The sequence below is a fragment of the Chiloscyllium punctatum genome, chromosome 15, assembly GCF_047496795.1.
Source record: "Chiloscyllium punctatum isolate Juve2018m chromosome 15, sChiPun1.3, whole genome shotgun sequence".
In the NCBI taxonomy this organism is placed as follows: Eukaryota; Metazoa; Chordata; class Chondrichthyes; order Orectolobiformes; family Hemiscylliidae; genus Chiloscyllium; species Chiloscyllium punctatum.
Window position 1 is genome coordinate 74661904 of NC_092753.1, and position 20747 is coordinate 74682650.

The 20747-nt window shown below is 41.6% G+C and overlaps 1 protein-coding gene across 2 annotated transcripts in view; it reads left to right on the forward strand.

Moving 5' to 3' along the window:
- Positions 1–13706, forward strand: part of epha3 (eph receptor A3) — a 244619-nt gene extending 230913 nt beyond the window's left edge. For both annotated transcript variants that reach the window (XM_072585485.1, XM_072585486.1), the window contains exon 17: positions 12786–13706. In XM_072585485.1, coding sequence (XP_072441586.1) covers positions 12786–12891 — 106 coding nt within the window. In that variant the 3' untranslated portion in view covers positions 12892–13706. The remainder of the gene's footprint in view (positions 1–12785) is intronic.
- Positions 13707–20747: the final 7041 nt, after the last annotated feature.

Consider the following 20747-nt stretch of genomic DNA (forward strand, 5'->3'; position numbering starts at 1 on the left):
AAGAAGCAGTGAACTCAGAGGAGGGAGAGCTTGATGAATTGAGAGGCAATTTGAAGATCACAGAAGTTGAAAAGTTATGCAGTGCTGAGGCTGAGGGATGAAAGCAGTGAAGATGCCTCAATTCAAAATAATTATTGTACATGGGAGAGTGATTGAGAATAGTTATTGATTGAGACATGGGATGAGTCAAATGTTATGAGGTTGAAGCAGAAACGTGCAGTTCAGGTCAGATCATGATGTCATTGAATGAGCTGAAAGACCTACCTCAGATCTGATGGTCTGACTTTAGGAAGAGAATTGTTTAGATGCTCAAGGATGTTTCCAGAGGAGAAGGTGACCAGATCAAGGTGAGACTTGGTGCTCAGTATCACACTACCACCAAGATGATCTTGACAAGGCAAGTAATGAAAGATGTAGCCAGGGTGCAAAAAGTTTATTAAAGGGAAAGATGTTATCATCCATCATCCAAGAATGTGTTAATGCCGTAATGTTTATGCAGTTATCCACAATATGTTCATGGATGGCACTGAGTTCACAGGCATTTTGGAGAGTGATGTATAGAGGGTTGCTGAGAGCTAATCTGCTGGCAGAGTCCATAGGGTCAGCAGTGAGGTGGATGAGTGAGACAAGAAGGAAAGGGATGAGCAAGATTACTGCACAGAGGACTCACTGAGTGAAAAGATAGATGAGGGTGTGGGAGGGGACAGTTGAGAATGTGCCAGTGCCGAGGTTCCTTCCTGAAGATGACAAAACAGGCAAAGAGAGAAGCTGTAGGCCTATCTAAAGAGGAATTGAGCCTGGAATGATGGCAAGAGAGCAGAAAGAGTGCAACGTACTGTGGGGTTGGGGAAAGAGTGCAGTGTACTGAAAGGTTGGGGAAAGGAATTGGGAGAACAGTGTGACTAACAACAGAATAAATGAAAACAGATAATAGAATTGTGTTCAGGAAGAGTAGAACAAAAAAGGCTCTTTAACAGAAAGAGGAAAAGTGAAAACATGTTGAAAAACTACAGTTCATAAACAAAACTAGATGGGAGATAACAGGTGACCGGGGTTATAGTCAGAGATCTCAATGTAAGGTAATTATAGTATAGGGTGATGGAGTCATCATGAAGCATTGACAGGCTGCATTCAAAGCAAGATGGAATAAGCAATGTCCAGAGAGAGTTACTGAGGACACGCTGACAGGTGTCCCTGAGAAATGAGGATGCAGGAGGTGGACAGAGTCCGTTGCAGAATGGAAAATTGATGGTAATGCTGCAGGACACCATAAAATCTTGAGACAAGTTGTGGGGTTTCATTGAGCCAGGTGAGAAATTTTAGGATCAGGAACAAACTGAAGCTGAAAAGTAAAAGATAACTGTGGTCTGAACAGTCTCAGCAGGAGCATCAATTCCCTCATTCTCTCAGAGAGAATGGAAACTGATCAAAGTTTACCAAATATCACAAAACGAAACATCAGTTCAGGATCAGAAGTTGGATTTAAGTGTAGTCTGGAGTGTATCACCTTGATGTTGAGAAAAAAACTGGCAATTTGGTGCCAAGTTTGAAAGAAGTTTTAAATGTTGCTGAATCTTTCCAGAGCTCTCAATTGAAAGAGGAGCAGCTGATTATAGAAGAAAACAGAATCTTACAGTGCAACTATTCTCACATGCAATTAAATAGATAAAGTCAAAATGTGTTTAACAACTTTTGCTTCATATGCCAATGGGCTGAGAAGAGGCAGATGGAGTTTAATTCAGATAAATTTGAGGTGCTGCATTTTGGGAAAACAAATCTTAGAAGGACTTATACACCTAATGGTAAGTTCTAAGGAGTGTTGCTGAACAAAGAAACCTTGGAGTGCAGGTTCATAGTTCCTTGAAAGTGGAGTCGCAGGTAAATAGGACAGTGAAAAGGCATTTGGCATGCTTTCCTTTATGGGTCAGAGTATTGAGTACAGGAGTTGGGAGGTCATGTTGCAGCTGTACAGGACATTGGTTAGGCCACTGTTGGAATATTGCGTGCAATTCTGGTCTCCTTCCTATTGGAACGATGTTGTGAAACTTGAAATAGTTCAGAAAAGATTTACAAGGATGTGGCCAGGGTTGGAGGATGTGAACTATAGGGAGAGGCTGAACAGGCTGGGGCTGTTTTCCCTGCAGTGTCAGAGGCTGATTGGCAGCCTTATAGAGGTTTACAAAATCATGAGGGACATGGATAAGATAAATAGACAAAGTCTTTTCCTTGGGGTGGGGGAGTCTAGAACTAGCGGGCAATGGTTTAGGGGGAGAGGGGAAACATATAAAAGAGACCTAAGGGGCAACTTTTTCAGACAGGTACGCGTATGGAATGGGCTGCCAGAGGAAGTGGTGGAGTCTAGTACAATTGCAACATTTAAAAGGCATTTAGATGGGTATATGAATAGGAAAGGTTTGGAGGGATATGGGCCGGCTGCTGGCAGGTGGGACTAGATTGGGTTGGGATATCCGGTAGGCATGGATGGATTGGACCGAAGGGTCTGTTTCATGCTGTACATTTCTATGACTCTATACCCTGAAGTACTTGACAACCTGTGAACTACACTTGATGTTTAGCCACTGTTATTTTGTAAGGCTGTAAAGGCACACAGAATCTTGTGCTGCTTTTACTGTTTCTTCATTAATACAATCAGAGGGCAGCAGCACACATGCACAAAGGTATTAAAATGATGTCATGGTTTATACATCAGCCAGTTTGTGATATTGGACGCAAGGGCCATGAAACTCTGAACAAAACAGCTCGAAGTGAACAATTAAAGCACCAAGTCCTGTGAAAAAATGTCAACTAATTGAACAGTACATTCCAATGAGAAATGTAAACTATAATAGAAAAAACAGCATTCTTCATTGAGTGTAAAGCTTCCTATTTAAAAAAGGTGCAAACCATTTACAAAAAAAGGTTGATTATTTGAATGCACAAATTTGGCTAAATGGCTATGATTTACTTGCCATGGCTACAGAGTGACCAAGACTGAGAACTAAATAGACAAGAATATTCAACATTGAGTAGTGATAACTGGAAGGAAAAGGAGGTGGGATAGCACCATTCAGAAGAAACATGATTAGTACATTAGTAAGAGAAGATCTTAGAATAAAGGAACAAGATGTAGAATCTTGATCAGTAAAGAGATGGAAGGTGTCATCAACAGTGCTATCAAGTAGCACCTGATCATCAATAACCTGCTCAGTGATGCCTAGTTTGGGTCCAGATTAGAGTGGTGCTGGAAAAGCACAGCAGGTCAGGCAGCATCTGAAGAGCAGGAAAATCGACGTTTCAGGCAAAAGCCCTTCATCAGGAATGAAGGCAGGGAGCCTCCGGGATGGAGTGATAAATGGGAGGGGGGGAGGTGGAGCTGGGAAGGAGATAGCCAAGAGTACAATAGGTGGATGAAGGTGAGGGTGGAGCGGATAGGTGGGAAGGAAGATTGGCAGGTAGGACAGGTCATGAGGCAGGGCAGAGGAGATGACCTGGGGGTTGCCGTGAGAGAGAGACTCACTGAGATTCTTGTAGAGAGAGGAGGAGAACTTCTTCAAGGTAGGCATCCTTGCAAGAATCCTGTCAGGGTCACTCAGCTCCTGACCTCATTACAGCCTTGGTTCTAACATGGACAAAAGAGCTGAATTCCAGAGGCGAGGTGAGAGTGACAGCCTAAGGCATCAAGGGTACATTTAACTGAGTGTGGCATCAAGGATGCAAAACTGGAATCAATGGGTGTCGGGGACAAACTCTCCACTGGTTGGGTTCATACATGGCACATAGGAAAATGTTTGTGGTTATTGGAAGTCAGTCATCTCAGCTTCAGACCACCTCTGCAAGAGTCCCTCTGGGTAGTGTCCTGGGCCCAACCATCTTCAACTGCTTCATCAATGATTTCCCTTCCATCATAACATCAGAAGTGGGGATGTTTGCTGATGATTCCACAATGTTCAGCACTATTCATGACTCTTCAGATACTGAAGCAGTCCATGTTCAAATGCAACAAGACTTGACAATATCCAGGCTTGGGCTGATGCGTGGCAAGTAACGTTCGCACCACACAAATGCCAGACTATTACAATCACCAATAAGAGACAATCTACCCAGCACTCATTGACATTCAGTGGTGTCACCATCACTGAAATCCCCACCATCAACATCCTGGGTGTTATCATTGACCAGAAACTCAACTGGACCTGCCACTTAAACACAGTGGCTGCAAGAGCAGGTCTGAAGCTCGGAATATTATGGCGAGTAACTCATCTCCTGAATCCTCAAAGCATGTCCATCATCGACAAGGCACAAGTCAGGAGTGCAATGGAATACTCCTCACTTGTCTGGAATGGTGCGGTTTCAATAGAAGCGTGATACCATTCAGAACAAAGCAGCCCACTTGTTTGACATTACATTCAGATGCATTCACCCTGTCCACCAGCGACCCACATTTGCAGCAGTGTGTACCATTTACAAGATGCACTGCAGAAATCCATCCAAGATCTTCAGACAGCACTGTCCAATCAAGTGACCACTTCGTCTAAAAGGGTAAGGGCAGAAGATACATGGGAACACCACCACCTGCAAGTTTCCCTCCAAACCACTCACCATCCTGACATGGAAATACGTCATCGTTCTTTCACTGTCGCTGGGTCAAAATCCTGAAACTCCCTCCGTAATGTCATTGTGGGTCAACCAACAGTGGATTGCAGTGGCTCAAGACAGTAGCTCACCACAACCTGCTCGCGGGCAACTAGGGACAGGCAATAAATCCTAGCCAGCCAGTGATGCCCACATCCTACAAATGGCTATTTTTAAAAAAAATCGATTTGTATGTGGCCAAGAGACAGCAAAGGGCAGCAGACATTGATGGAATTATTTGTAGGTAACAAAATTGTAGTGGTAATGTTGTACATGGTATAATTCAGGAAATTAGAGACACATGTCATGTTAGTATTATGGTAGTCATGGGAGACTTTACATAAACTGGATTAACCAAATCAGCACTGATCTTGTGAAGGATGAATTCCTTGATTGTATCCCAGATGGGTTTCTGGAATAGTACATTAAGAAGCTAACTGGTCATCAAGCAATTTTGGATTTAGTGCTGAGTAATAAGAAAGACATAATTAATAACATTACTGTGAAGGGGATTTTAGAAAACAGTGACCGTGATATGATAAAAAATTCTCATTATGTTTGAATAAAATATAACTCATACTGAAACTAGGGTTTTAAAACTGGGGTTTTTATAAAGTATCGGGGCAGGTGAACTAGTTGATTGGAAAATACAATGGAAGATTTGATGATAGACAGGTAATGACTAGTATGTGAAGATGCACCCCTTGGTCCACAGCAGATTACACATTCCTCTAGGCACAAACACTTAAAGAAAAATGAACTTTGGTTAGCAAAACAAGTTAAAACATAAAGGAATGCCAGAAAAAATTGGTAAATCTGAGAACTCAGAGCAATTTCGAACCTAGCAAAGGAGGACCAAGGAACTAATTAAGAAAGAGAAAAGGAGCATGAACGCAAATTAGTGCAGAACATAAAACGAGAATCTATAAGCTTCATTAGGTACATGCATAGGAAAGGATTAGCTAGGTCAAGTCTGGGACCACTACAGGTAGGGAACAAGAGATTTTTTTGTGGTGAACCGGGTCGTGGTGGAGAAACTAAACAGTTAGTTTGTGTCTGGCTTCACAGTCCTTTAAAATTTTAAGGTGTGAATTTCCCAGAAATGCTAAACAGAGAAAGAACTTGAAAAATTGAAGAACTGAACAAAATTGGTATCTATAAAGAAGTAGTATTTGAAAGGTTAATAGGATTAAGGATTAATAAATGCCCCAGATCAGATGAGTTTCATCTCAAGTATTCAAAGGTGGTCACCTTCCAAAATTCTTAATCTCTAGAAAGGTTTCTGCAGACTGGAATGTAGCAAATATAATCCTACTATTTACTAAGGGAGAAAGAGGGTGATGAGAGAAGTTACAGACCTGTTCATTTTTATCAACAGTCAGAAAACTGTTAGAGTCTATTATAAAAACTGTGATAACTGGACATTTGGAACAAAATGGTAAAATTGCACAGAGTCAACACAGATATTGGAAAGGGAAATCATATTTGATAAACCTGTTGGAATTTTTAGAGATATTGTTTAAAACAAGGAAAACCAGTAGATGTACTGTATTTGAAATTTCAGTCTTTGTGCTTTCTGATGTCATCGCATTCTTTTTGAGTCTTTAATATTCTTATCATTTTTTAAAAGGACTGCTCTTCCTTTTCATCATAACCTTCCAATAAAGATCAACTTAATTTGAGCAAAAAGCCTATAATTCTATTCTTGAAAGAAAAACCTTTCAAAGATGTTCTTTATTGTAGCATTTAGTTAGTCCAATTCGGTCCATTTTGAGGACCGAGCCTTATGATGATAGGACTAGTAACTTGTGGAGGAACATTGAGTGCCCCTAACCAGTTGTTTGCTCCTAATTCCTAGCATGGAGGCACAGGATCACTTGTGGAGCCTGTGATAACACTGGGCTACCTCCGGCCCCAGAGAGATAAATTTGAAAATGTCAATTGCCTTGTGGCCTCCTCCTCTAATGGATTGTAGACTGTGTGAACAGAGTGGCTGCATCCAACTGAGCTCTGCAGTGGCAATTAAGGCCTTGGGAATATTATAGGACCATCATTAACATCTTTAAAGGGGACTACTGTCTGATTAAGTAAGCATTCTAACTACCCAGTGAGGTGCGCCCTTAATAATATAACATGGGCCTCACCATCAGTAGGAATGGATCAATGGATTGTAGCCAACCATTTGGAAAGGGGTAGTACTCTTTCTCTGCTGGCCAGAAGGCCTCAACATCTCCTTCACTGAATAAGATGTACGCACCATACCCAAAGCATTTCCCTCAAAGGTGCCATCAAGAGATCTGACCTCACTGCAACTTTGGTTCAAATGTAGACAAAAGAGTTAAACTTAAGTGATGCATGGTTCTTGTATGAAATGAGCTGCTACAGGAAGTAGTGGAGGCTGGTACAATTACAACATTTAAAAGGCATCTGGATGGATATATGAATAGGAAGGATTTAGAGGGATATGGACCAAGTGTTGGCAAATGGGACTAGATTAATGTAGGATATCTGGTGCGTGGATGAGTTGGACCGAAGTGTCTGTTTCTGTGCTGTACATCTCTATTGATTCTGTGAGGTGAGAGTGACTGCCCTTGACACGAAGGTAGCATTTGACCGAGTATGGCTCAAGAAGCCCTGGGCAACTTGTAGTCAGTGGGAATCTGGGGAAAAGATTAATTGGAGCCATATCCAACACAAAGAAAGATGGTTGGATTATTGGAGGAGAGACTCTCAGGCTCAGGGCATTGCTGCAGGAATTCCTCAGGGTAGTGCCCTAAGCCCATCATAAGGGCAGATTAGATTAGATTCCCTACAGTGTGGAAACAGGCCCTTCGCCCAACAAGTCAACACCAACCCTCTGAAGAGTAATCCACCCAGACCCATTCCCCTCTGACTAGTGCACCTAATACTATGGACAATTTAGCATGGCCAACTCACCTGACCTGCACATCTTTGGATTGTGGGAGGAAACTAGAGCACCTGGAGGAAACCCACACAGACACAGGGAGAATGTACAAACTCCTGAGGCTGGAATTGAACCTGGGACCCTAGCACTGTGAAGCAGCAGTGCTAACCACTGAGCCACCGTGCCGCCCTTGCACAATTTTCAGCATCACTTGTGACTGCTAAGATGACTGAATCAGTATTTGCCAATATGCAGCATGACCTGGACAACATCCGGGTTTGGACTGATGCGTAGCAAGTAATATTTGTGCCATACAAATACCATACACCGACTGTTTCCAAAAAAAGAGAATCGAACTATCTACCCTTTACATTCAAGTCCCTGTCATTGCTGCATCCCTCACTATCTATTCCCTGTCGCTTATTCTTGGCCAGAGACAGAACTCAAATAGCAATAAAAACAATAATGCAATCATCTAGGCTTTCCATTCAAATCCAACATGCATGATTCCTGCCCAGAGTTAAAAATCAGAACTGTGGAATTGAAAAGTTAGGAATTCTCACCCTACTTTTTATAGTTGTATTCAGAAAGGTTCCGATCTGAAACATCCACTCCCCTTCTCCTCAGATGCTGTCTGACCTGCTGTTCTTTTTCCAGCTCCATTCTTTATCCATCCTGATTCTTGAGCATCTGAAGTTTTCACTATTTCCAAGTTCATGAACATATAAGGTTGTTTGGCTGAGATCTAATGCCAACAGGGAGGTTTGATTACTCTCAGCTGACATTTGGTGCAAGCTGAAGACCCTTATTAAATTGTTAAAGAAATGAATATTAGTATTTTAAAAACACCACTGTGGGTCAAACCACTACATGGATCCTTTCAGCCACATGAAAGTGGATTGTTTCCCAGTATTTTATCATAGCACTGTTGCTGGAAATCAAAGTCGAGAGTGTGGTGCTGGAAAAGCACAGCAGGTCAAGCAACATCCGAGGAACAGGAGAATCAATGTTTTGTAAAAGAGCCCTTCATCAGGAAACATTGATTTTCCTGCTCCTCGGATGCTGCTTGATCTGATGTGCTTTTCCAGCACAGTACAGGCCCTTTGGTTCTTGATGTTGTGCCGCCCTTCTGGCCTACTCTAAGATCAGACTAACCTACATACCCTTCATTGTACTAACTTCCATGAGTGACTTAAATGTCTTTAGTGTATCTGACTCTATTATCACTGATGGCAATGCATTCCATGCACCCCCCACTCTCTGAGTAAGGAACCTATGTCTGACATCTCCTCTAAACTTTCCTCCAATTACCTTAAAATTATGCCCCCTCATGATAGATGTTTCAACCATGGGAAAAAGTCTGTAGCTATGTATTCTACCTATGCCTCTCAACATCTTGTACACATATAGAATCAAAAAGAATTTATTTTAATTCATGTGTGCACAACAACCAATTTAAATATATATTAGGCTTCTGTGTTTTCACTGAATAAGGATCTCATGGAGTCACAGAGTCATACAGCTCTTTAGATTACTGAAGGATAGTTCATCAACTTAGTAAATTCAAGATTTAATTCCCATTTTGATGCTTTTGAAAATGTTTTCTGAAGATGGGTTAATGCAGAAACTCATGTAATGGGATTATTGAGTATATGTTAGGTGACAACTGTGTTAATGGGAACTGGTGCACTTATGTACTGAGATGTTGCCCTATTCTATGTCAAAAAAAATTTAAATAGAATTAGACAAGCATTAAATATTCACCGATTGAATCACTTTTATTTTGTAAGAATGAAAACTGTAAATTTTCTTGTTCAGTGTTGGATTTGTTTCAATAGGGAAGTAGTACATTTGCTTCTAGACTGTAGTCCAGTAAGTAATAATAAGAATTTTCCTAGGGGCATACAAAAATGTTTCAAAGCTGGACATGAAATCTTCATTTTCAAATAGAGAAACACTGCCAATCAATCTTTCTTCATGGCAAAATTCTGAACACCAAGCAATTTAACGGATGATTCCATAAAGAGAACAAAAAGGGTCCTGACCAAGCATGTTCAAAACAGGAAATGCCTGCTACTGTATCTAACAACTTCTGATTGAAGGCTAGCAGCTCAGAAAAATAGTCCTGGGAGCTTACTGCAGTGCCAAATGTTCCCCTCAGCAGGAATAAATACTGCTGTTGGAAATTAAGAATTATAACCAGAGATGGAAATCGGAAACTTGTCTCTTTGAGCCAAGAATGAGTAGTTTGATTTTTGTCCCTGTCTATAACCAGGGAACAACAGGCTCATATCAACTGTTCCAAGCTGCAGTATATTAAAAGGAAGCAGTGCTTTCCAATCTGGCTAAAACTGCAGAGCTTGTTTTCAGTTTTTAAAAAAATATCCAATTACAGTATTAGTAAAACAGAAACAACAGTGTACAAAAGGTTCAGCTTCAAAAAGAACATCAGTATTTCACCCACAGGATATTAGCCGTCCAATAGTCTTTCTGAGTGAAATTACCATATTGTGCCAATTGTGAGACTTTGTGGCTTCGAGATGAGCCAAGCTCAGTCCAACCAGGTCCCTTACAGCCAGTAAACGTTTATGTCATCCCTCTGAGATCCAGAGATGAAAGTTCCCTGTCTGATCCATTCTAACAACTAGCATCCCCTCCTTTTTCATTTTATAACGTTGGATACTTCATTTGAAACGCTGTCCGATATTGGATGAAGGTGGTTTATTTCTTGACAGCTACTTTAACTACTCCAGTAATCCATTTGCTTTAATCTGCTAAACCCTAACAGTAAATATCACAGAACCGTTCAATTAGAATTCATTAATCACATTTCAAAGATGTCTGAAACTGACTTAATTAACTGGGCGTTCAGAGGTTTGTCCCATTGGCTCAGGATGGATATATACCTTAATGTGGTCCCGAGTCATACAGGCAATAATCCCTCCAGCTGGAATGCTACTCTCCTTTTGAGTTACTTGACTTCAGTCGGAGGTAGAGACACTCAGTATCATTGAACTAGGCCAAGAGGCCTGGTCTGCTTGCTATCCATTGGTTTCTTTTGAAATGGCAATATGAGTACTTAGTAAGAGCAAAATCAAACTCTGCTACCCTGGCACCTCAAAACTGAAAATTATAAGGATAAATATATGCACTCCCATGTAGCCACAGTATCTTCATTTTCTACCATGTATCAATGACAATAAAGGGGCTTAATTCTCCAAGACATCTAGCGGTTGATAGCAGCAGTAAAACAATCGCTGCTTCATAGATGCTTAAAGCTAAATGATGAACCAGCAGTCCAAGACGAAATAGTCTGAATCCTGTGGTTCTGTAAGACTCCAGCCATGATTTTCAAATGCAAATGGGGAATGTGCACATGGACGTTCAGGAGGCAACTCCAAAAAGCTCATCTTCTTCCTTTCAGAGATAGTTAATTAACTCTTCATAGGACTAGGAATAGCAGCAGTAGTCAATACAGTAAAAGCTTGGAAATTATTGTCACATTTTTCAGACATGTCATGTCCGAGATCATGTACTAATTTGCATTCAACCAAAGTAAAATATTTGAATGTTTGTGACTCCACTGCTGTTGTGTTCTCCATGTCCCTTGATATTTGACATTGGCTGCAATTTTACTATCATCCCTGAGCCTGTTTCAGGTGAGGGGAACCATCTGCAAAATTCAATGGTTTGCATCCCCTCCACCCTGCTACATCAATCTGGCACCAAGTTTGAGAGTGGGCAGAGCCTCTTCTTTCCCACTCTCACCTCATTTGAGACCCTTGATTGGCCACTTAAGAGCTGCTTGCCCAGCCATAATTTTGTTGCCGGGGGTGGAATTCAAGGATGGGGAGGAATCCTGACAGATGATCCTGCTTGGATGTCAGGTGGGAAATAGGGGAGGGTGGCTACCTTTATGACTGGCCTTGCTTTCTATATCTCCTAGAACCTCCCTGGTCCTGAAATCAGGAACTCTTTGACTACCCCACCACCCATAAATCCCAACTCTACTTCTTCCCTCCACCACTGGGCTTCCCTTTTTGTCTTACTATTGACCCTACAACTACAGTACTAGTGGGGCTGCTTATATTCCCAGCAGTGGTTGCTGCTCCTGGTAGTATGATTGGAACTATAGATTTGCTAGTCAATCAGATAGCCAGCAGCTGTCTGCCTTTCTGAGTGAGGGGTAGATTTCCTGCCTCCAGCAGGAATTAGCCCTCTTCAGAGCATTCCCTGACGGTAGTTGTAAGTGTCACACCACAAGATCATAAAACCGTAAGATTTAGGAGCAGAATTAAGCCATTAGCCAATCAAGTCTGCTCCACAATTCAGTCATGGCTAATGTGTTTCTTGGCCACATTTTCCCACCATCTTCCAACAACCCTTGATCCCCTTACTAATCAAAAATCTATCTACCTCTGTTTTGAATTCACTCAATGACTTGGCAATGAGTTCCATAGATTCACCATCTTCTTATGTGAACAAATTTCTCCTCACTTCAGTTTTAAGGGTTGTCCCTTCACTCTGAGGCTGTATCCTCGGGTCCTATTCTCTTCTACTCGTGGAAACATCTCCTTCATGTCTACGTTATCTAGGCCTCTCAGAATTCTGTTATGTCACCTGCAACACCTCTGATAGTAGGGTGGGAAATCCTGCCTATTCTATTTTACCATCTATCACATGTGGATCAAAGTTATTGAGGGGAGTCCTGATTGTTTTTGCTGTTAGATTCTAGCATCGAAAAGTACAACCATTCCTCAAATGAGTCAGAATTAAAACTGAGATGCAATAAAATAAATCTTTGGTTTCAGATTTTAATTATCTGCTTTTCTATGTCAGTAGATGGCAGGCTGTGAACAGTACAATAGGGCAAATGTCTATGAAAAAGTCTGCTTCTCTGAGACTGAACTCAAACAGATACAAATCTACATCCCATTGGAAAACTCAGAACTCCTGTTTTTGTTGTGTTTGCCTCAAGAGTTTTAGTTGCAAATGATATGCTTGCCTGTCTCTGAAACTACATTGTCCCTTTCATGTTGATACAAATGTGACACCAAAGCCATAACACTATTCACTTATAGTTGATTAATGAAGGCAAATTCTATCTGAAATGGAATGAAGATATACAACGACAGACATGCATCCTTTTTGTTTATACTGTGGATTTAGAAGTACTGAAAAATAAAGGGAACAAAGCGGGTTTTTTTAAAACAAAAGAAAATGTAACTGTTGTTATCCTCTTTTGCAGTGATATAATGAAGCTGGGAGTTACTCTTTCTGGTCATCAGAAAAAGATAGTGAGCAGCATTAAGCAACTGGAAACACACACCAAGAACAGTCCGGTTGCAGTGTAAACGACAAGACAAGTCTTTGTGCATCAAGGGATGTAACCAATGATGATAAGACTGACGTAGTATGGGAACCTGTATTAGTACAATGAAGGTCACATAGGAATGAGAAACAATTTGGTCAGTTGATGTGGCACATGAAAGACTTACAAACTTTATAAGTGTAAATGCCTTAAAAAGAAGGAATGATGGCTCTGTTTTCTACCTTTTTTATATATTTAAAAAAAGGTGGTATGTTTAAGTATTATTTATGGTGGTAAAACAATGAAGATCTCAAAACCTTTCGGCGGCTGGCAGCAGAAGAAAATCTGGTTAAAATCTGTCACAGGGAAGAAAGGAATTTCTTTTTTGTTTTTTTTAAATACAAAAAATTATAGTTAGAAAGATAAATGATGTTTTGGACAGTGGTAAGCCAATCTATGAGTTAGAAGCAGCAGAAGTGATGCAAGCTTGAGTGTGGCTTTCAGTTTTTAAACTGATTAAATTATTTCCTCAAACAAACCCGATACAATTTGGCACTAGATAACTCGCGGTGAATGGAAAGTTTAATGACTATCTTACGGCATTATGTCTTAAACAATTTATAGAGCATATTTTAGACTTTGCTGTCAGAGTGAAGACCCCTCCCAACTTTTCCTATTGTTCTGCCATGTTGAAGTGTGCACAGATTATCATTAAACATTAGCCTATACAAGGTATCCCAATTTCACATATTCAAATGTTAATTCATTTTTCAAAAATGATGTTTCCCCCACAGTATTGAAAATTTTGTGAAATATGTATTATCTACATTAAATTTTTTATCTATTTTTGTCACAACATCTTGCCTTTTCTCTTGTATTGTGATGTCTATATTACATACACACACATCACAGCCAAGCAGTTGAAATGTTTAAATATGTATTTGAAAAATGTGGCCTATATGGTTGTGGAAGTTTAATTTCTTAAGCTTGGATTGATAGGGTCATACACATAAGTTCATTGTGTACTTGTGCACTTCTTTTATTAATCCTCTTTGGACTGAGGGAGTATTTATTTTGTACCGTGTCCAAAAATAATACAAGATTAGAAGTTTCCAATTCCTTCCGTGTGTGCCATAATTGCAGACCAAGTCCATGTGTTGTGCACATTGTTCTCAGACTGCTTTATTAGAGCCAGTATTAGGATTTTACAGAATGTCACTTCAGGGTGAAGACAGGGATGGATTTCACAGCAGAAAAAAAAGGTCCCTCAGTCCTCAAAGGATCATGATGTGGACTGAATCCAAGTTTCAATATATGTATAACTCGAAAAGAACATTTCATCCTCATCAGGCAACACTGTGATATCTCCTGGGAGTAACGGTGCCATCTCTAATTAAATCATGCACAGATTATCGAGTACCTTCTGCACTACACTATCCCTGGGTTGTTGTTTTTGCAATTATGTTTTGCTCAGATGGGAATTTTTTTGTGTGAACTTTCTAAATTCACAGCAATTTTTTATGAATTTCTGCAAAGTTTTCACGGTTTATGGGCATTAATATCCATTAATGGAATTTTTATTTCGGCAAGATGTGCTTACATATGTATCAGCTAGCAACAGCTTCATACAAAAAAAAAGATGGCTTCAGATATTATAAAGCTGATATATTAATATTGGGTCATAATGAACCCAACACCAGTCATTGGGATATCTAGTCCTATAAAAATTATATCATTTATAGTCCTTCTTCCTGGGCCTTTTAACCATTAAACAGTGGAAAGTGATTTTATGGATTAACTAAACAACAGTGTGAATACCATTCAGATCACATATGAAGTTCAGATAGCTCCTTTTACTCAATATTGGCAACATAGCATCCCAGAGATCATGTCTGGATCTCTGGGGAGTGACTGTTGCAGGAATTTTCCATGAGTAAGTTCAAGACCATGTTGTATTCCCATGCACCATTTACAACGGCACGTCAATATTTATGTTAAAAAATGTGAGAAGGCAAGCATGATTAGAGCTAAAAATAAACTTTTAAAAATAGAATTCAGTTTGGGAAGTGACAGTAATCTTAAACAGTAGAGTTAAGAATTATCAGAGCAACCGCAATCTCACTTGAATAGCAGAGCGGACTCGATGGGTAGATTGGTCTGCTTCTACTCCTACGACTTATGGTCTTAATTGCAGTGCCACTTCTGCTTCCAGGTCAGAGAGTTGAAAGTTCAAGGCTTATACCTGGAGGCTTGAATGCATCATAAGTCTGGGACTTCAGTGGGGGGGTATTGCACTGTTGTTAGATAAGATTTTAAACCAAGCTTGTTGGTGCCCATGTGGACTACGACTTGGCTGTTCAACTGAATATTTGAGAACACCTGACAATATTTCAACAAGTTATGTGCTGGAAAATTATTCCTTTCTCAGCTAGCGTTGCCTTATGATACTTAATGGGGTCATCTGTGTCTATGTAATTTGTCAACATTACACCTTAAAGAAGTTTTAAGGTATTAACATGATATGACCACTTACAGTATGAGAATTAGTCATAGTGTCATACAGGGTAGCAACAAGCCTTTCGGTCCACCATGCCTATGCTGACCAACAATTATCAGACTACATTAATTCCATTTATTTACATTTGGTTGATAGCCTACTATGCCCTGGCATTTTATATGCTTGTCCAGACGCTTCTTAAATGCTGTGAAAGTACCTGCCTCCACCACCTTCTCAGGCAGAATATTCCATATTTCTACTGCTTTTTATGTGAAAGCATTTTACCTCAGATCCCCTCGAAGTCACTTGCTCCTCACTTTAAACTTATGCCCTCTAGACTTAGAGACATCTGCCTTGGGAAAAAGATTCTCACAATCTACCTGATCTATGCCGCCTCATAATTCTGTTTCCATCAATCAGATCCACATCCACCCCTACCTCCCCACACCCCACCTCCCCCCTTCAGCCTCTTTGCTGCAGGGAAAATAAATCCAGCCTATCTAGTATCTCCATTTTGCCAGAGCGGCGAGGAGAGAAGGAGTGGTGAAGCGAGGGCTGCCGGGAAGGGTGAGTTTTCCCGCATTAAAAGGGACTTACCTCGCGAGTCGGGGCCTCCATTTGCCTAGAGGTGTGAGGGAGGAGCGAAGGACTTCTGGGAAGTCATATATTTGTGTGGTTGCGTTACCCGAAACACTACTCAGGTCGTGTCTCCCACCCATCCTCCTCCTCTAACCAAAAAAAAGGTTCTGTGCGCCAGATTGGTAAGGTAATCAGTTTATTTTTTATTCCTTATTTTTCAACAGTCTCTTTGAGAATTTAGAATAGTGGGAATGGAGGTGAGGGCAGTTGAATGTTCCTCCTGCAGAATGTGGGAGGTAAGGGTCACCACTAGTGTCCCTGCTGACTACATCTGCAGGAAATACGCCCAATTCCAGCTCCTCGAAAACCACATTACAGAACTGGAGCTGGAGCTGAATGAACTTTGGATCATTCGGGAGGCAGAGGGGGTCATTGAAGGGAGTTACAGGGAGATAGTTACTCCACAGGTACAAGAAAAAGGCAGATGGATTACAGTCAGGGGACGGAAAGAGAACCGGCAGGCAGTGCAGGAATCCCCTGTGGCCATTCCCCTCAACAATAAGTATACAGTTTTGGATACTGTTGGGGGGGGGGACGACTTACCAGGGGAAAGCAGTGGGGCACAGGGCTCTGGCACAGAGTCTGTCCCTACTGCTCAGAAGGGAAGGGGGAAGAGGATCAGAGCAGTAGTCATTGGGGACTCCATATTAGGGGGACAGATAGGAGGTTCTGTGGGGACGAGAGACACTCATGGTTGGTGTGTTGCCTCCCAGGGTTCGTGATGTCTCTGATTGTGTATTTGGGATCCTTAAGGGGGAGGGGGAGCAGTCCCAAGTCATGGTCCATATAGGCACCAACGACATAGGTAGGAAGAAAGATGAGGATTTAAGGCAGAAACTCAGGGAGCTAGGATGGAAGCTTAGAGCTAGGATGAACAGAGTTGTTGTCTCTGTTGCCCGTGCCATGTGCTAGTGAGGCGAAGAATAGGAAGAGAGAGGAGTTGAACACGTGGCTACAGGGATGGTGCAGGAGGGAGGGTTTTGGATTCTTGGATAATTGGGGCTCTTTCTGGGGTAGGTGAGACCTCTACAAGCAGAACGGTTTTCATCTGAACCAGAGGGATGCCAATATCCTGGGGGGGGGGGGAATTCGCTAAGGCTATTGGGGTGGGTTTAAACTAATCCAGCAGGTGGATGGGAACCAAAATTGTAGTTCAAGTATACAAAAGGTTGAGAGTAGGGAGGTCCGAAATCAGGTTTCAGGGACACAAGATGGCACCGGCAAGCAAGAAGTTGGTTTGAAGTGTGTCTACTTCAACGTCAGGAGCATCTGGAATAAGGTGGGTGAACTTGCAGCATGGGTTGGTACCTGGGACTTCGATGTTGTGGCCATTTTGGAGACATGGATAGAGCAGGGACAGGAATGGTTGTTGCAGGTTCCAGGATTTAGATCTTTCAGTAAGAACAGAGAAGATGGTAAAGAGGGGGAGGTATTGCATTATTGGTCAAGGACAGTATTACAGTTGCAGAAAGGATGTTGGGGGACTCATCAACTGAGGTTGTATGGGCTGAGGTTAGCAACAGGAAAGGAGAGGTCACCCTGTTGGGAGTTTTCTATAGGCTTCTAAATAGTTCCCGAGATGAAGAGGAAAGGATAGCAAAGATGATTCTCGATAGGAGTGAGAGAGACAGGGTCATTGTCATAGGGGACTTCAACTTTCCAAATATTGACTGGGAACACTATAGTACGAGTACTATAGATGGGTCAGTTTTTGTCCAGTGTGTACAGGAGAGCTTCCTGACACAGTATGTAGACAGGCCTGCAAGGGGCGAAGCCACATTAGATTTAGTATTAGGTAATGAACCCGGTCAGGTGTTCGACTTGGAAGTAGGTGAGCACTTTGGTGATGGCGATCACAATTCTGTTATGTTTACTTTAGTGATAGAAAGGGATAGGTGTATACCACTGGGCAAGAGTTACAGCTGGGGGAAAGGCAATTACGATGCAATTAGGCAAGATTTAGGAAGCATAGTATGGGGAAGGAAACTGCGGGGGATGGGTACATTAGAAATGTGGAGCTTATTCAAGGAAAAGCTCCTGGGTGTCCTAGATAAGTATGTACCTATCAGGCAGGGAGGAAGCTGTAGAGTGTGGGAGCCGTGGTTTACGAAGGAAGTGGAATCTCTGGTCAAGAGGAAGAGGCTTATGTTAGGATGAGATGTGAAGGCTCAGTTAGGGTGCTTGAGGGTTACAAGGTAGCCAGGAAAGATCTAAAGAGAGAACTCAGAAGAGCCAGGAGGAGACATGAGAAGTTGTTGGCGGATAGGATCGGGGTAAACCCTAAGGCTTTCTATAGGTATTTAAGGAATAAAAGAATGACGAAAGTAAGATGAGGGCCAATCAAGGATAATTGTGGGAAGTTGTGTGTGGAGTCAGAGGAGATAGGGGAAGCACTAAATGAATATTTTTCAACAGTATTCACTCTAGAAAAAGACAATGTTGTTGAGGAGAATACTGAGATACAGGCTACTAGACTAGGTGGGATTGAGGTTCACAAGGAAGAGGTATTAGAAATCCTGCAGAGTGTGAAAATAGATATGTCCCCTGGGCCGGATGGGATTTATCCTAGGATCCTCTGGGAAGCCAGGGAGGAGATTGCCGAGCCTTTGGCATTGATCTTTAAATGGTCATTATCTACAGGAATAGTGCCAGAAGACTGGAGGAGAGCAAATATGGTTCCCCTGTTCAAGAAGGGGAGTTGAGACAACCCTGGTAATTATAGACCAGTGAGCCTTACTTCTGTTGTTGGTAAAGTGTTGGAAAAGGTTATAAGAGATAGGATTTATAATCATCTAGAAAAGAATAATTTGATTAGGGACATTCAGCACGGTTTTGTGAAGGGTAGGTCATGCCTCACAAACCTTATTGAGTTCTTTGTGAAGGTGACCAAACAGGTAGATGAGAGTAAACTGGTTGATGTGGTGTATATGGATTTCAGCAAGGTGTTCGATAAGGTTCCCCACAGTAGGCTATTGTACAAAATGCAGAGAAACGGGATTGTGAGAGATATAGCAGTTTGGATCAGTAATTGACTTGCTGAAAGAAGACAGAGGGTGGTGGTTGATGAGAAATGTTCATCCTGTAATCCAGTTACTAGTGGTGTACCGCAAGGGTCGGTTTTGGGTCCACTGCTGTTCTTCATTTTTATAAGCGACCTGGATGAGGGCATAGAAGGGTGGGTTAGTAAATTTGCAGACGACACTAAGGGCAGTGGAGTTGTGCATAGTGACGAAGGATGTTGTAGGTTACAGAGAGACAAAGATAAGCTGCAGAGCTGGGCTGAGAGGTGGCAAATGGAGTTTAATGGGGACAAGTGTGAGGTGAATCACGTTGGTCGGAGTAACCGGAATGCAAAGTACTAGGCTAATGGTAAGATTCTTGCTGATGTAGATGAGCAGAGAGATCTCGGTGTCCAGGTACACAGATCCTTGAAAGTTGCCACCCAGGTTGACAGGGTTGTTCAGGGTTGTTCATACAGTGTTTTAGATTTTATTAATAGAGGGATCGCGTTCCGAAACCATGAGGTTATGCTACAGCTGTACAAAATGCTGGTGCGGCCGCACTTGGAATATTCTGGTCACCGGATTATAAGAAGGATGTGGAAGCTTTGGAAAGGGTGCAGAGGAGATTTACTCGGATATTGCCTGGTATGGAGGGAAAGTCTTATGAGGAAAGGCTGAGGGACTTGAGGCTGTTTTTGTGAGAAGAAGGTTGAGAGGTGACTTAATAGAGACATATAAGGTAATCAGAGGGTTAGATAGAGTGGACAGGGACAGCCTTTTTCCAAGTATGGTGACGGCAAGCATGAGGGGGCATAGCTTTAAATTGAGGAGTGATAGATATAGGACAGATGTCAGAGGTAGTTTCTTTATTCAGAAAGTAGTAAGGGTATGGAATGCTTTGCTTAAAGCAGTAGTAGATTTGCCAACTTTAAGTACATTTAAGTTGTCATTGGACAAGCATATGGACATAGTGGAATAGTGTAGGTTAGATGGGCTTCAGATTAGTATGACAGGTCGGCGCAACATCGAGGGCCAAAGGGCCTGTACTGCGCTGTAATGTTCTATGTTCTGTGTTCTATAACTGAGACTTTTCATTCAGGCAACATCCTGGTGAATCTACTTTGCACCCTCTCTGGTGCAATTAGATCCTGCTGATAGTGTGGCAACCAGAATTGCAAACAATGTTCTATCTGTGGCCTAACCAGTGTAATAGGACTTGTTTGCTATTATATTCTACTCCCAGGTTACTGACATCAAGCATCACAAATGCTTTCTTCACCATTGTGTCTAACTGTGCTGACATCTTCAGGGATCAATAGACCTGTATATGAAGGTCACTTTGTTCATCAGTACTCCCTAGGGACCTACCACACATTCTGTATATTATTAGACCTTCCAAAACACATCACCTCACACTTATCAAGATCACATTCAATCTCTTATTGGGCTGCCCAATTTACCAGCTTATCAAATTCCTGAGCCTGAGACCAAACTCCTCTCTATCAACAAAACCAGCAATTTTCACGTCATATGCAAATTACTTATTATACCTGCTACATTCACATCCAAGTCATTAATGTACATAGCAAACAGCAAAAGTCCCAGCACTGATCACTATAGTACACCAATGGTCACAGGCTTACAATCACAAAAGCACCTTTCCAAGATTAATGAAGATGTTTCTGTTCCCAAGAAAGGAAATAGTCCTTTGAAACTTCTATAACTAACATGACTTGGCAAGTGAGTGAACTAAAACTGTCA